Below are 17,218 nucleotides of genomic sequence, written 5' to 3'. Positions count from 1 at the left end.
CCATTATTAAATCAAATGTCAAAGGGACTTACTTAAGAAAAAGAAGATCAAAACTATGAACACTAAAATGACAACAAACTCACAACTATCAACAACTGAATCTAAAAAGTAAAAACAAAATCCAACTTAGCAAACCAGACTAGGAACAGAATCATAGGTGTGGGGATCATTTGGAGGGTTATCAGCTGGGAGGGGGAAGGGGGAGAAATGGGGAAATGGTGCAGGGACTAGGAAGCATAATTGGTTGGTACAAAATAGACAGGGGGTAGTTAAGAATAATATAGGAAAGGGTGAAGCCAAAGAACTTATATTCACGACTCATAGACATGAACTAAGAGGAGTGGGATTGCTGGAGGAAAGGAGGGTATTGGGCAGAGGGAAGCAAAGGGGAAATAATTGGAACTACTGTAACAACATAATCAATAAAATATACTTAGAGAAAAAAAAAGTCAGTTTATATAGAATCTCCCACCCTTGGTATCTTATGACACTTGGTAACTGATCAAATTCCTCATCTCTCACCCTTAATATTTGATCACACTGGTTTATCTTCAGCAAGAGTCCTGTAAAGTCAGTTTAATAAGAATCACCACCACCCTTAATGTCCCCTCTTAGTAAGTTCCCATCCACTGACTTCTTTCACTCTCCTCTTGGACTATATAGCTCCATCTGTCTTTGCTGTATTCATGGTTGAGGCCAATCTATCTCCCTTATTACAGTAGTCTTGACACCTACAGCAATGGTCCTAAATAAAGCTGTCCTAATCATTTTAGCAAGTGTAAGAATAATTTTTTCTTTAACAATGGGAAGAAACATCTCTCCAAAACTAAAGATACTCAAACATGCCTGCAAAGTTTAATTTGTACATACATCTTTTAACTTGTATAGCTAAATAACATGTCTGGATTATGTACTGCAGGGGTTTACCAGACATTATGATGACACAATCCATACATTTGTGTTCCAATAACCTAGCAAGCTGACTTTCTCATCTTAATAAAATAATAATGATAATATGTCAGTAGTGCCCACAATGTTTGGCAGCTTATAAAATTTCTTCCTAAAAGACTTTACAGTAGTTTTACAGAGGAGTGGACTGGTGAACCTAGGAGCAGAGAGTGACAGTCTTGATAACATCTTAAGTTAGAGGTATAGTAATGGCACTTCCCTAACCTCAACTTATTAGCAAGTTCAAGTCAAGAAAGGAAGGTGTTTACCCAAATTTGCTGCTGTAACATGGAAGTTGCTTGACGTGTAAAGAATGGGCGTGGCTGCGGTCTAATAAAACTTTTTTCATAAACACTGAAATTTGAATTTCATGTCATTGGCATGTATCCAAACATTTTTATTTTTTTAACCACAAAAAAAGTGTAAAATCTATTCGTAGCTCACAAATATTCAAAAACAGAGGATGGACCTTATTTATCCAAAGGGCTATCTATCGTTTGCTGACATAGTACGCATAAAATGTCAGACTTCAAAAAATATGTGTTAAGTGTGGGACCTTCTGTAGGGTAGTATACACTAACTTCACAGGCTAACTTCCAATGAGATAATATATGTTAAACCGCTTTCCAGTTATATTTAGTCCGGGAGCCAATGCCAGGAATGGTGACGGCTAAGTCGTAGGGGCCTGGACTGATGCTCCAAGAGACGTGGAGGCCAAGGTTTAGCTCAGCTGACAAACAATGGGGGCCCACAAACAAGAGAACATTAGAAAACAAACTGCTTTAGCCAGCCACAGGCGGCGCTGTTCCAAGCGCAAGCAGGTGCGTGCCCTCACACATGCCTTCCGCCTGGAGCTCACTTCTGCTCCATTGCGCATGCCTTGAGACAGGGGAAGAAGGTTGATTGGCTGGCAGAGACCTGAGCGAAGCTGAAGGGCTCCGCCCGGATGGGCGGATAGACGCGAACCGCGTGCGCGTCACTTCCGCTGGGACGGGGCGGAGCTGGGGAGGGGGTGGTTCCTGGGTGCTGCCCTTTGGTTTGTATTGGAAGCTCAGGTCATGAAGGGAGGCTGGAGTGGACGTCCATGCCAGGAAGAGGTGAGTCGCCAGTGTTGTCTTAGTAGTTGCGGCCTGCATCCGGGTAAGTGGCCGCTGGGGGACAGAGGCAGAAGGTGGAAGCCTGGTAGCCCCGGGCGCTTTTCGGCCATCCTTGTCTCCGTGTCTCTTCTTGGCGGACGCTTCCAGAGAGAGGGCGGGGAGACTCTCAGAATGCAGGAGGCCCCAAGACCTAGGCTCCAAAAAGCGACCGGACAGTCGGAGCTCTCGAGTGCTGGGGCTGTTTGGTGTGTTGTGCCTCCCGTCTCCTTGGCTTTTGCCAGCTCAGATGTGCAAATTGTTTTTGATTTCTCTGGTCCCTCCCCGCGCTTCCTGTCCCACCCCCACGACTCTTAGCCTAGTTACCCCGAGTCAGCTTGGCTTCCCGCGACGGTAGAGTTTTCAGCATTTCCCTGGTGACTGTCAAAACGGTTTTCCTATTCTACATCATTCTCGAATGTCAGCGCACTGGGTGTCTCCATTGCTTGGTATTTTTGTCAGCGACTGCTCTTTAACCCCGCCCACATTTAATCCTACCCCTAAACTACCGTTGCTTCTGTGGATTCAGGTGTGTGCTTTTTAAAATGATGCTGTATGAATCATTATGTTCTATGGCTTCCTGTCATTGTCATTTCTTTCATGTTGGGAAGAACCTGGGTTCTGTGCTTAATACAATGATAACTTTAAAGAAAAGTGGTGACTCCTAGGAAAAACTTCAGAAATTTGGCGTTAGGGACTCATATAATCCTATTTAAAAGTTTTTGCTTCCATTAACAGTTGCATCAAAAAATTACAAAAGTGTTTCAGTGTATCAAGAAAATGCTGTTAAAACAGTGAAATATTAAGAGTTTAAAGACAGAATTTTTAGAGTTTATGCCTATTAGGCTATTGTTTCAAGCCTATTGTAGTTACTTTGTTAAACTGCTTGTGCAGGTTAGTTGTGCTTTCAATATAAGAACATGTTCTGATTTCATAATTTTTATTAATCAAATTTTTTCTTAATGTTGATACTGTTTTTCCAGTTCTAAATGAGATGTAAATTAAAATCTTGAAAGCAGTATCTTTATTGAGTGATGTTGAATGAAAGGATCAATTTCACTAGTTTATTTACTTCACATGCAAAGTTAAAAGTACAGTTTGTACTTCGACTTGTTTTTTTTTGGTTCAGTCATTGACAAAGGACCTGTGCTGAAGGTACATATTGTGTCAGTTGCGTAACATATATTTATGAAAACGTCAGAGTTAGAGCTATTAGCCCTAACCCTTTTGTCTTAGTTCTCATCTTTCCCTGCTGTTTCTTATATTTTATTTTGATCATTATCCACCAGTTTTTAGAACTTGCTATTGTATTGATTTCATTGCCCTGACTCTTTTCAGGCTATCTTTTCTCCTGTGCTTTTTTGTTTCCTCAGAAGACTTCCTTTTCCTAACTCTGGATGGCAGTCAAAGCTCTACACTTGTTCTCTCTAAACCAGGGTTTTAAAATTTGAAACCCAAGGAATACATTAGTAGGTCCATGAATATCCTGAAATGTCATGGGAAATATAGTCTATATATGCAACTAAGCATTTTTCAAGGAAAAGGAGCTTTTTTCAGGTTCTGTGGTCCTCAGATTCTCAAAAATTATTTAGGAAAACTTTCTCTGGTAAATCCAATCTTAGAATTTCAGCTGTCACTATGCTTGTAACTCCAAACATAAATCCACAGCCTGTGTTCTTATAGTACATCTTCATTTCACTGTACCACTGTAATACAAGAGATTTTTCTTTCATATTTAATTGGCCCCCTTCCCAGTTACCTCATATTTACAAATGGCATTCTCCTTGTGACTCATTAAATACCCTGAGTTGTCTTGACACCTCCTTCTCCTTACCCGCTTCTTCCCTGTCTGGTGTTCTTGTTTCCCATTTTCCAAGTGTGGCTCAGAGTTACTGTCTTCTCCATTATAGTAATAATTGAAATTCTTGTCACTTTATACCTGCATTGTTGCAGTAACTAAGTGAAGTCCCTATAAATTCATTCTTTCCATTCTCAGCTGAGACAGAGAAGAGAGCAAGGGCCGAGCCTTGGAAAGGGCCATTGTTAGGGCCCCTTGACCCCTACTACACACACACACACACACACACACACACACACACTCATTCTCTCTCCCCCCTCTACCCCCCCTGCCTCCTAGAAATTCCCACATTTCCTTTCTATTAAATTTATACCTCCATTGTATTTATACTACCACTCAAAAGGTAGTCTAATCTTCCCTGCTCGTCTCTTAGTTGATAATGTCACCTCTCACTTTACATTCTTCTTTGTATATTTTTGCCATCTAACTTCATTTCAGCTGCATTTACTCTCAAAACACTTTATCTGCATTTACTAGCATTGTGATTTGAGATCGGTTAAATTAAGCTTCTTGATTTTATTAATAGCTCTATGTTTAGTAATATGTCTCGGCAATTGTTTCTAGAGAGGTATATTAAAATATTATGATCATGAAATTGTCTTCCTGTAATTGCCCCCCCCCCCCTTTTTTTTTTGCTTTATGTACTCTTTCAATGCCAGGTTGATAGGTATATTTATAATTGGTCATGAGGGTTATGTCCTATTGGAAAGATATAATTCAGACCTCTTACTGTAGTCTGGGCTTATGTAGTTCTGTTTTCTGCTTGACTCTTGGGCCCATCTCTACCATTTTTCCTGCTTCTTAACTTCCCTTCAACCACCTTTTGTTCTTGCTATTCCTGAATAGTCAAAGTCCATTCCTGTCTCCAAAGGTTGGTTGCTTTTTCCTCTGCCTTGAATGCTTTTTTTCCCCGATAGTTTCAATAATTTGCTTCCACACTTTATTCTCATCTCCAGTAAAATGTCAACTCAGTTCTTCTCCAGACCACCTCAACTAAAATAGCACTTTCTGTGCCTTTCCTCCCCAACCCCCAGCTTTATTTTTCCTTATGGCACTTCTCCACCTGATATTATACATTATATTAGTTTTTTATTTGTTAATAGGTTGTATTGTTCTCCAAGGCCCAAAAGGCTACCTGAAATTTAATAAATAAATGGTTTATTACTTTTCCTATTTACATAGTGTCCTTTTTTTCCCCTTATTTAATAATTTTTACCTTAAATTTGCCTTAAGGTACTTTTTTTTTTTTTTTTTTTTTTGCTTTCTTTTGGTTAGTATATGCCTGGTATATCATTTTCCATATCCAATTATTTTTCATCATTCTTTGTCATTATGGTACAGGTATGTCTAGTAACTAGCATGTAAGTGAAGTTTTCATTTCATAACTTTGCTCTTTTTGTTGACTCTTCATACAGTTCTCTTTCTTGTCTCATTTTTTTTAAAAATTATTTATTTGTTTATTTTATTTTTAGAGGGGAAAGGAGAAAGAGAGGGAGAGAAACATCACTGTGTGGTTGCCTCTCACTCGCGCCGTCAACTGGGGACCTGACGTGCAACCTATTAATGTGCCCTGACTGGGAATCAAACCAGAGACACTTGGCTCGCAGGCCGACACTCAATCCACTGAGCCACAGCAGCCAGGGCTGTCTCCTTATTTTTGTTCCTTCTGTTATATCATTGACATTGTAAACCTACTTAATTTTTTCTATTATTTCTAAGTCCTGGTTACACATTTTTCCACTTTGGCTGTATTTGCTAATACTCTCTTGAGGTAATGATTTATTTCCTTGCTTGTTTTGTAATCTTTGTGTATTAAACTTTAGTGCTGGTGGCTTAGTGTGGGAGTACCATTTGCCCTGAGCTTTGGAAGCGTTCTTAAATATTAATTTCAGTTGACTTCCACCAGCTCTGACTATTTTCATTTGCTTGGGGTCTCTACACCATCAAGGTATTGTGACTGCAGATCCAGGTCTGTAATTCCTCTTCACCTGGGGATTTCCCATTGTTTTTGTGTGTATGTGGTAAAAAACACATACAAAATTTACCATTTGAACCATTTTAGTGTATAGTTCAGTGGCATTACGTTCATTCACATTGTTGTAAAACACATCTCCAGAGCATTTTTATCTTGCAGAACTGAACTCTAAATGCTATACCTGTGAAATAACAACTACCCTATTCCCCCAACCCCTTATAACCACTATTCTACTTTTGTATCTGAATTTGACTAGATACTTCATGTAAATGGAACCAGTATTTGTCCTTTTGTGACTAGCTTAATTCACTTAAAATAATGTCCTAAAGGTTCATCCATGTTATAGCATGTGATGAGATTTTCTTCCCTTTTTAAGGCTTCATAATGTTGCATTTCTTTGTCATGTTTTGTTTATTTACCTGTCTATGGACATGGGTTGTTTCCACCTCTGTTATTGTGAACAGTGTTGCCAAGAACATAGGTGTGCAAATATCTCTTTGAGATCCTGCTTTCAATTCCTTTGGTTATATACCCAGAAGTAGGATTCCTGGATCATATAGTATTTTTATTTTAATAGTGTTTTGAGGGTCCACCATACTGTTTTCTATAGCAGTCACACCAGTTTTGTCCCACCAACAGTGTTCAAGGGTTCCAGCTTTTCCACATCTCTGCCAGCACTTGTTATTTATTTGTTTATTTATTTATTTATTTATTTATTTTGATAATAGCCATCCTAATGAAGTTGAGGTAATATGTCATTTGGCTTTGATTTGCATTTCTCTGATGATCAAGGATGTTGAGCATCTTTTCATATGCCCGTTGGCCATTTGTATATCATCTTTGGAGAAGTCTAGTCAAGTCCTGTGCCTTTTTTTTAATTGGGCTGTTTTTGTTTTTAAGTATATTTTATTTATTATATTGTTACAGTAGTTCCAATTTTTTCCCCTTTGCTCCTCTTCACCCAGAACCGCCCCTCCCCCAGCAATACCCCCCAAGTCCATGCCCATGGGTCGTACATACAAGCTCTCCCACTTCACCCTTTCATATATTCTTCTTTTTTTTTTTATTAAATAAATGATTAATTATTTTAACAATAAAAAATAGCAATCCCTCCCTCTCAGACTTAAGACCCTTTATAATCTTATAAAGGACAATGGGCGAAGGTCCCAAGCTCCTCTAGCTGCTTCGAGCTGGACATGGTCGTCATCCTACCTACCCTTGGGTCCAGAAATCCCTAATAAGAGTGGGGGTGCGGAGGGGATGGTGGCCTTCCCACATGGGGAAGGATCATGTAGACTCCAGGTCAGTTGGCTGTCCCCGGACAACGGCGTGCTTGGTTTAACAGACTGGCATCCTTGTTGTATTCTGGGGGCAACAGATTTGGCAACAGGGTTAAAAGACATCATTCAATCCATAACCACTAGATGACAGAAGGCAGGGATTAATTTTTCAATGTCCCACATTAGGGGAAAAAAGGGCTTCTTTGGAGGAAGGTGTGCCAGGCACATCTCACCCATCCAAAACCCTTTTGCCCAATATACTTAGTTTGAGCCAAGGGAAATATTTTAGGTTTCCCCCCTCTCAAACCTCTGGGCTCTTTCTGTCCAAGCCATTAGGATAAAAAAGAGAAACCGGTTTTGTAAAGTGAAGCCCACAGACCACCCCATATTTCACCAACCCAGCCACTTAGTTCAGTCAAACCGTTCAGTCTCAGGAGGCAGCGCTGCAGACAGGATTAAGTGAGGCCTATACGTACAAATAATCACTCAGGTAATGAGATCATAGGCTTATGCTCTATGAAAACAGAAAACACATGTTAATTTCTGTAACATAACCCACAAACAAGTCTCTAAATCCGTAAGACTGTCTTATTGGAAAGACATCCAGTTGCAAGGCATTTGACATTCTTCTTGCTTGTAAATTGAACGTCTCTGATGATACCACAGACATAGTTTAACTTTCAAATGAAAACAAATTTTAAATGAAACTTTAAAGACGGTTAGCTGCACTACTTTATAGTCTGCCATTGATCATTGTGATTTTCCTTGAATAACAATTTTTCTCCCTAAGATTACCCTCCTTGTCATTAAAGGGACTGCATTAAGTCCATTTTAAATTTATCCTGTTCATTTGCATAAACACAACAAGAGCAGCAAATGGTCACTTATGATCTTTAGTTCTACTTTGCTGGGACTTACGCAAGGAACTTTTAGGGTGACCTTCAGTCTGCCCTTCAGGGCACAGAAGCTGAGCCACATACCTGGCATTCAGCCTTGCCTGTACACACCTGTCTTTTCTAAGTCCTTCTGGTTTTCCATTGTGCCTTCAGGTCCCTTCTATAATTAGGCTGTTTTTTGTTATTGAGTTGTAGGAGTCCATTATTGATTTTGAGCATATTTTTTTATCCACAAGTAATATAATTGTATTTTATCAGATATTACTGTGTTGGGGATTTTAGAGCTTTTATGTTAATTCAGCTTATTACATTGACTGCAAGTCCTGAGGAGCTCAGAAGAGCCAGGAAGGCAGATAGGTTTGCTTCCTTTCTCTCCTCCCCTCTGTAAAATTGGGTATTTTGAAATACTATGCTCACATCCAATTCAGAAAGATGTTAGTTCAGACGACCATCTTCTGAACTAGGCTCTTGGTTGCTCTCTTTCTCAGTCTTGTCCCATTATTCCACTCTGTCAGAGATCTGCTGGAATCATCTTTTAATGTGGTTCCTTTGCTCAAAATACTTTATTGACAGTTTGATTTTTAACCTCCTTAACAAGATGTATAAGACCCTTCATCAACTGGTCCAAACTGACTTTGCGATATCATCTTCTGCCTCTCTCTCATTATTTTGTCCAGACCCTGGAGCAAAGCTAGACTACTTGCAGTTTTTGTTCGTGCTGTGTTTGCTTTCTTAAATGCTTTTTATTTTTGTTTATTTATTTTTTCGTTAGTTAGAATTCTCTCATCTTTTTTTTAAATTAATTATTAACTTTATTTGTTTATTTATTTATCTTTAGAGAAAGGAGAAAGAGAGGTAGAGAAACATCACTGTGCGGTTGCCTCTCACTCGCACCCCCAACGGGACCTGATGTCCAACCTAGTCATGTGCCCTGACTGGGAATCGAACCAGGGACACTTGGTTCACAGGCCGATGCTCAATCCCCTGAGCCACAGCAGCCAGGGCCTTCCTTCTCATCTTTACCTCATGATGATATTTTTTTATTTTGCTCAGTTTTTAGCATCTCTTCATACTATACTGGATATTTACTCTCATTTTGTGCCTTCCATTCACAGGGCACCATCTATAAATATGCTTTAAACTTTTCGATTTTTCTTACTACAAAAGTAAAATAAAAGGTAGAAGCCCTAATTTTCTTTTGATCCAACTCCTCAGTTCACAAGAATAAACTGGTGCTTATCCTTTCAGAATCAGTCTCTGTGTGTGTGTGTGTGTGTGTGTGTGTAGCCATAGTTTTAAACTACATATGTAGGCTTTTTTTTTTTTGTATTACATATCTACACATCTACATTTATGTGTCTTCATGTGTGTATACCATATACAGTATTGCAACTTGCCTTTTACTGTACTCGGTATGGAGGATATGTCAGTATTCACAGATCATCTGATTTGGTAATTCATTCCATTGTATGTACCATAATTTATTTAACCATTCTTTGCCGGAAAAAGTTTAGATTTGTTTTTTAGTGTTTTGTTATTTCAAGCAGTACAGCAGGGATTTTGTGTATATACCTTTGCACTATTTTGCAAGCAACTTTTAATAGGGGAATTGCTCATCAAAGAATATGTACTTTTAAAATTTGATAGATAGCATTTAATATTTCACTAGATACTCTCAAATAGCTCTCTGTGTCCCACTTCCCCAGCCCATTATTAATACTGGATATTATCAGTCATTTACATTTTTACCAATTGCAATAACAAAATACCTATTTTAATTGGCATTTTTCTTTGATGCAAAGATGCTTTCATAATTTTTGTATTTATTCTTCTGTAACTGGCCTGTTTATGTTCTTTGCCTGTTTTTCTATTGGATTATTCTTTTTTAAAAAATTTATATGTGCTCTTTTTATGTTGTGGTTATGAGCCCCTTTTCTGTTAGATGTTGCATATAGCTTCTTTTAGTATGACTTTTTAAATTTAATAAGAACTTTTTACTATATAGTGAATTTTCTTTACATAGCTATCTCTAGCTCTAAACTGAAAGGTCCTTAGTGTCCTGTTTGTGGTCTCAGCATCTAGCAACATGTAGTATGAACTAAATATTCTATAATGATTTGCAATGAATGAATTATAGGACCTGACTCTTGTCTTCAAAGACCATAAAGTCTAGTATCACATAAACTTGGCAAGACTTTAACAAGGAAGAAAAACAGCATACTATATAAAATGCACATTCAATTAAGTGTTGTATAAAAACTTACCTGTTGAGTAGCTTCTCTAAATTAGTGCTCATGAAACATTCTATTACTCTCTTTTTTCATTGACTTCTGTACTGAAAGATGATTTTCTATTAGCTTTAAAGTGAAATCTATATCAACTATCATGGAAATATACTATTCTGTCTTGTCTTTGAGACAAGTTGCTGAGTTTAGTTCGTGTAGTAATTAATGTATTTTTCTTTTACCCAATTTCAATTTAACTTTGAATCCTAATTTTTTTTTCTTTGCCATTTCAGGTAAGACCATGAATTATGGCATTTCTTAAATGAAGCATTCAGGAATGAAGTGAAAATCATAACATAGAAAATAAGTGATTTCTAAGTTATGTCTATTCATTTGACTATAGATATATATATTTACCTCCTTAGTAATGTGCGAAGTCTTTGTGGGAAGCAGAAAAGCAAGCAGCTACATTTCTTATGCTCACCTAAATATTACTGTAAGATAAGCCACATCAGTCTACAAAGAGGTTTTTGTACAAGCAAAATAAGATGTAAATGGACCAAAAGTGAAGCCCATTTTTGTAGTAAGCACTGCTACTCTCCAAGCAACAATGGTTTACATATTGGAATCTTGAAACTCAGCACTTCTGCTCCTAAGGGACTTACAAAAGTGAACATTCGTATGTCCCGTATCAAAAGTACTTTGAACTCTGTTTCAAAGGCTCTTTTTGGAAATCAGAATGAAATGATCTCACGTTTAGCTCAATTTAAGCCAAGTTCTAAAATACTTAGAAAAGTATCAGATGGTGGCTGGTTAAAACAGAAAAACATAAAACAAATCATCAAATCTCTAAAAAACTGTAGTGACAAATCAGCAGGAAAGAGTTCTGTTCCAGAAAAGCCAAGTCACATTATAGATAAAGATGAAGGTATTGGTAAACAAAGCCTTTTTCATTACACAAATAATATAACCACAAAATTTGGAGAGTCATTCTACTTTTTATCCAATCATATTAATTCATACTTCAAACGTGAGGAAAAAATGTCTCAAAAAAAGGAAAACAAACATTTCCAGGACAAACCAAAGCCTAAAGATAAAAAGGTTAAAGAAGAGAAATCCAGTTCTCCAGATCCTGGTATGCTGGCTGACAAGAAGCTAGGCTCAGAATCTTCTTCATGTACAGTGGACAAGCCTGAAAGTCCCAGTGGGACACCTGAGGTTCTTCCAGTTTCTACTAAACAAAGTATTGCTAACTTTCTTTCTCGTCCCACTGAAGGTGTACAAGCTTTAGTAGGTGGTTATATTGGTGGACTTGTTCCCAAATTAAAGTATGATTCGAAGAGTCAGTCAGAAGAACAGGAAGAAGCCACCAAAGGTGAGCAGGCTGGCAGCAAAGACAAAAATGCAGAGGAGAAAAAGCGTTTATCGCTTCAGCGAGAAAAGGCAAGTTGTTATTATGGTGGTTCTAAGTTTTAATTTGTGTCAGATTGATGTTTTATTTCCTAATGGGACCATAGAAACTTTAACCATTTGTTAGTATTACTAGAGCAGTTTCATATTGTAATCACATACTTTAATATGTCTTTGTAGATTATTGCAAGAGTGAGTATTGATAACAGAACACGGGCATTAGTTCAGGCATTGAGAAGAACAACTGACCCAAAACTCTGCATTAATAGGGTTGAAGAACTGACTTTTCATCTTCTAGAATTTCCTGAAGGAAAAGGAGTGGCTGTCAAGGTAATTTTAAGTTTCTTTTTTAAGTGTATTTTGTTGATTATGTTGTTACAGTATCACAATTTTTCCCCCTTTGCTCTCCTCTGCCCAGTACCCCGCTTCCGTCTGTAATTTTAATTTTTTAAATCTAGTTTTGTCTTGGAATAAAAATACTGATAAACCTTCTAAAATGGGGAAGGCAATGCCTTTCATTATTTTATTTAAATATTTTTGTGGCTTATCTCAAACATGTGATGTGTAATATTCTGTAAATTGCCCCATTCTATGATATGTTATTCTGAGATTAAACATTTTAAAATGGAAGCTAAATTTCAGATATTAGCTTTTCTTTGCCTCTCTTTTTTCAAATATAAAATGGTCCAGTTAATTTATACCCATTTAAATAAACTGTTTTCAGAGAAATCCTATAAAATATGAGTGATGTGGCTGAGTATCTGTATATCCACACTATAGGATTACTTGTAATATTTAATGAACAATTCGAAAATATAATGAATAGATAATGTTAACATTTCATTAGAGATCTGGAGTGCTTATTTTTAACTTGCCATTCAGAAAATTTTAAGTTAATTTGCTTCATGTTTATTCAACTTTTTGACAGTCATCTTTGCTGAAAATTATGTAAGTCATTGAATAATGTAACTTTATAATGTATAATGCATACATTTGAATAGCTAAACTTTCATGTTCATAAAATTTGGGATTATCTTTCATATAGTTATAATCTCTAACCTAAAAGATAAATTTTCTGAATATAGATATGCATTTAAGTCTATTTAACATTTTCAGTAATATACTGAAAGCAGAGAACTAGAATTTAATATTTTAAAGAACTCTTTAAAACATTTTATTGAAGTATGTTGTGCATATAAAATCCAATGAACTTTCACAAACTCAACACATCCATGTAACTACAACTAGCACCCAGTTAAAGAATAGATTTGACCAGTGCTTTAGAAACTTACATTGTGCCCCAAATCACAATCTCTCAAAAAAGTAATCACAGGTTAGTTTTACCTGATCTTGTACATTATATGAAATATTATGATTGACTTCTTGGTAGAAATCACTCATATTGTTGTGGGTAGTTGTATATCATTTATTCAGTGTTGCTTTTATATTTCATGGTTTGAATATTATCACAATTTACTCATTGCACTGTTGATAGATTTCTGAGTAGTTTTTAGTTCTAGTGTATTATGAATAGTCTTGCCAACTGAAATTTTGAGGACTCTTTATTTTGTATAATTGATCCCAAATCTAAGGACCCTTCAATACCAAGGAGAAACATGATACAGGAATATGTATGTATTCAGGTCAGTTATGAATGAAAATCTAGATAGTCTAAAGAAAGTTTTCACTGTTCTAAATAATAAGCATCTCAATAACAGTGAACTTGACATGTTAGCATGTGCACTTTTATGTGACTTCCCCAATTAAAATTTAATTATCAGCAAGAATTTAGCTTTTTAAAAATGTTAGAATTATTTATAAAATATCTATATGAGTTTTATTTTTGTGTATACCATATTTATGGTGGTCAAATCTAGGCAATTGTCTTTTGTATCTAATGCTCTAAAACAAACTAACTTATTTTTTGCACTATAAGATGCACCTTACCGTAAGATGCACCTAGGTTTAGAGGAGGAAAACAAGAAAAAAATATCCTGAACCAAAAGGTGTACTAAAATATTTAATAAAATATAACAATAATATTTCAACCATGTAAAGTGAACAGCAGTCAACAGCAGTATTAAGAACCATTATCACTGTCATTAACAAATAAGGAGAGACTAACCCCAGTGCCTGTTATGGCTCGTGACACCCCTTAATCCCCTCAGTGCCTACGTTACTGCTAGAATAGTGACCCCGCCATAACTCCCTTTTTATACTACAAACTTCAGCATTTATGGCTGCTCACCCAGTTACTGCTGGCCTCCTAACACAGAAATCTGGTGTACACTGGAAATGGTATGGAGGTAGATGAGACAGCTGTAGCATCTAATGGAACCAGTAGCCAGCTGAGAACATGTTACTTCAGCTCCACCCATCTGCCTCTTGTGATTGGCAGAGCTTACGACACAGTGATTGGTGATTGGAGGCAGTTCTACTGACACAGACCCCACCCAGTGTCAAAGACAATTGGCAATTGGCACTGTGCCTCATACCCATTATTAGCCTCAGCTGATTCAACAAATCAGCAGTCGTAGCTGGGAATGTCAGGCAGCTCTCTGCACTCTCCCAGGTCTCGGGTGATGGGCAGAGGCAGATGGCAACTGACCAGATGCCCTGAGATATAGCAGTAAAGTTGGACATTTAAGCATCCCCAGGGGTTTCACATGCGCCCACTGCTTTCTTGTCTAACAACTGTCACCACCAGTGACAGTCGGGTAATACACATCACGGTCTGTGACGCAATATTTACTCTGTAAGACACACAGACATTTTCCCCCATGGGGTGGGGGGGGCAGGAGTGCGTCTTATGGAGTGAAAAGTATGGTAGTTTCTTTTGTGTATATGTGTTTTGTGTACTGCACCATGGGAACCATATTTAGGGAATTCTTTGATGATTTTTTTCATTGTTGATTAAAGTGATTTCCTTTCACTTTTTTAAATGAACAATAACCTTTTATTATTTTTTAAAAAGCACATAGTGTAGAAATTTTTTAGCAAAAGAAAAGCAAAAATAAGAAAATAAAAACATATTTCTACTACCCCCAAGATTACCACTATTTTATTAGTTTCTATTCACATTAATCGAACTGAATTAAGCTCTAATAACAAACAATTCCAAACTCTCAGTCGCTTAACACAAGTTGTCAATCATGCAAAGTTGGCTGTGATTTTGGTTGACTCCAAGACAATGTGCTTCCATGCAGTGGTCACCTTGATCCTGTTTTTATGTCTCAGTATGGGGCCTTCTCCATCATTTCTATATCGGAGTAAAAGTATTTTAGTGGAAAGTGTCACAGGTTTGTTCTACTCAAAACTTATTTGTCCTGCCCAGTTGACTGGCCTGAGAAATACTTGCCTTTGTGTTCCTAGAAGGGGAAGTGAACTGGGTATTGGTAATGTCTACCATGATATTTCTCCAGAAATTGTTATTTATATATATATATATCAAAATAAAGTCATTGTATGTGTGCTGTTTTATAATCTGTTTATTCAGTTTGCATTGTACACCTTTCTGTATCAGTAAATTTTATCTCATCTTATACCCAGTTCAAAAATGTTCTTTATATAACTGATTGGATCTAAATGAGGTTCCAATTTAGACCATACATTCCATCTGGTTATTTTCTAAGTCACTTACAAGGCCTGTCCAGAAAGTATCCAGCCACATGATATGTAAAAAGAGCAACATTAATTGAAGAAGATACAAGCAACATTGCTCATAGGACAGTAATGCCTCAGTCCCGTTCAATGTAGGCACCTTGGGGCCTCACATTCATTGCATTGTCCCCAAAAGCCTTCTGAATCATTCGAACAGTTTCCACAGAGGAATGTTCAATCTTAATGCAAAATGTGATGCAGATTCGTTGCTCTGCTCACTCAGTCATTTTGAATGTGATGGCCACACAGTACACATACTCACTCAACAGTGTCTACCACCCCCACTTACCAGTACAGTGAAGTCATCTTTGTTCATGCATGTGCATTCCAGGCCACTCTCCTTGGCTGCCAGGTTATATCCATGTCGCCCAAACTGTTCTCTTTATATTAACCATGGCTGAATGTTTTCCAGACAGACCTCATATCATATAGCGTAGTCCTTCCTTACTTGCACTATCAGAGCTGACTAATTAAAGAAATCAGGCAGTTTATCTTGTAGGATGGCCCAACTTTCTGGATTTACCTGTCTTCCTCCTCTTGGTGTTTGCTATATTCTTCTTTTTTAAGTCCTAAACACTGGAATTTAAATATTAAGGCTTGATTGAGTTAAACATTTTCTTATCAGAACAAATTGTAGTTGATGTTATGTGATTCATATGGCATCCTATTAGAACACATAATTGGTTAAACAACCATTAGTAATGCTAACTAAGGCTGAAGACTCAATTATAGGGAGGTGACAGTCTGATCTTTTAATTGGACAGTTAAGCTTTAACCATTATTTCATCAACCATTAACCTAATTGTTTCCAGAACTAGTAATTTCATTAGGGTTGCAGAATATATTTCTTTATTTTAAAAAAAAATTTTTATTATTCTATTATAGTTGTCCCAATTTTCCCCCTCTTGCTCTCCAATTCCCCACTCACCCTCCTGCTCCCAGAATCAGAATTGATATTATTCTGTAAAAGTACAGCTTTCCTTCACTAGCCAAAGCCGTTAGGCTATTCTCAAAAATCAATTTTGCAGAAAAAGCAAGAGAAATTATTAATTTCTAGTCAATTTTCAAAATAAAGAGTTGCTTTAAAAGCTGCCTCAATGGTGATATGAGTTTCTGCATTTTTTCTTCACTATCATTACAAACTCATACTTTTTAGTAAATTGTGTTTCTGTAGTCTTTTTTCTTCCTGTCTTTTTTTAAATGCTGAATTTGTCTTAACTTTGACTGGTAGAGTCCCCTTCAAGTTGATTTATATATCTTTTTAAAAAGTTACTATAAAACTATCATATATAGCCCTGGCTGCTGTGGCTCAGTGGATTGAGCGTCGGCCTGTGAGCCAAGTGTCACTGGTTCGATTCCCAGTCAGGGCACATGCCTAGGTTGCACGTCAGGTCCCCAGTTGGGGGTGCGAGTGAGAGGCAACCACACAATGATGTTTCTGTCCCTCTCTTTCTCCTTTCCCCTCTCTCTAAAAAATAAAATTAAATAATTTTTAAAAAACTATCATATATAGAAAAATATATATCATGTGTGTACAGCTCCATTAATTCTCAAAAATTGAACACGTCTATGAAACAACCTCCCAGTGAAAGAAAAAGGAATGTTACCAGTGTTCAAACAGCTCCTTTATTCCCCCTTCTAATCACTATCTCCAAAAACACTGACCAGTTTTTCTGTTTTCTCCAGTGTAGATTAGTTGTGCCTTTTTCTTAATATTATGTAAATGGAATAATAGAGTATGTGGTTTTCTGTGTGTTTCTTTTTCCACTTAACATTAATGTTTGATAGAACCTTCTATATTTTGAACATAGTTGTGGAACCTTCATTCTCATC

The 17,218-nt window shown here is 37.0% G+C and overlaps 1 protein-coding gene across 3 annotated transcripts in view; it reads left to right on the top strand.

Annotated features, from left to right (window-relative positions):
• Nucleotides 1–1,953: 1,953 nt before the first annotated feature.
• PNPLA8 (patatin like domain 8, phospholipase A2) overlaps nucleotides 1,954–17,218 on the top strand; it is a 66,684-nt gene continuing 51,419 nt past the window's right edge. The window contains exons 1-3 of one of the 3 annotated variants that reach the window (XM_090287365.1): nucleotides 1,954–2,045; nucleotides 10,609–11,758; nucleotides 11,906–12,055. In XM_090287365.1, the coding sequence (XP_090143491.1) occupies nucleotides 10,697–11,758; nucleotides 11,906–12,055 (1,212 nt within the window). In that variant the 5' untranslated portion in view covers nucleotides 1,954–2,045; nucleotides 10,609–10,696. Of the gene's footprint in view, nucleotides 2,089–2,127; nucleotides 2,291–10,608; nucleotides 11,759–11,905; nucleotides 12,056–17,218 lie in introns of those variants that run through there. The other 2 variants (XM_090287366.1, XM_090287367.1) reach the window with 2 other exon arrangements.

The sequence above is a fragment of the Furipterus horrens genome, unplaced genomic scaffold (genome assembly GCF_987537825.1).
Source record: "Furipterus horrens unplaced genomic scaffold, mFurHor1.1.pri manual_scaffold_9, whole genome shotgun sequence".
Classification (NCBI taxonomy): Eukaryota; Metazoa; Chordata; class Mammalia; order Chiroptera; family Furipteridae; genus Furipterus; species Furipterus horrens.
Note: the sequence above shows the minus strand (reverse complement) of the source record. Positions and strands in the feature narration are given on the sequence as shown.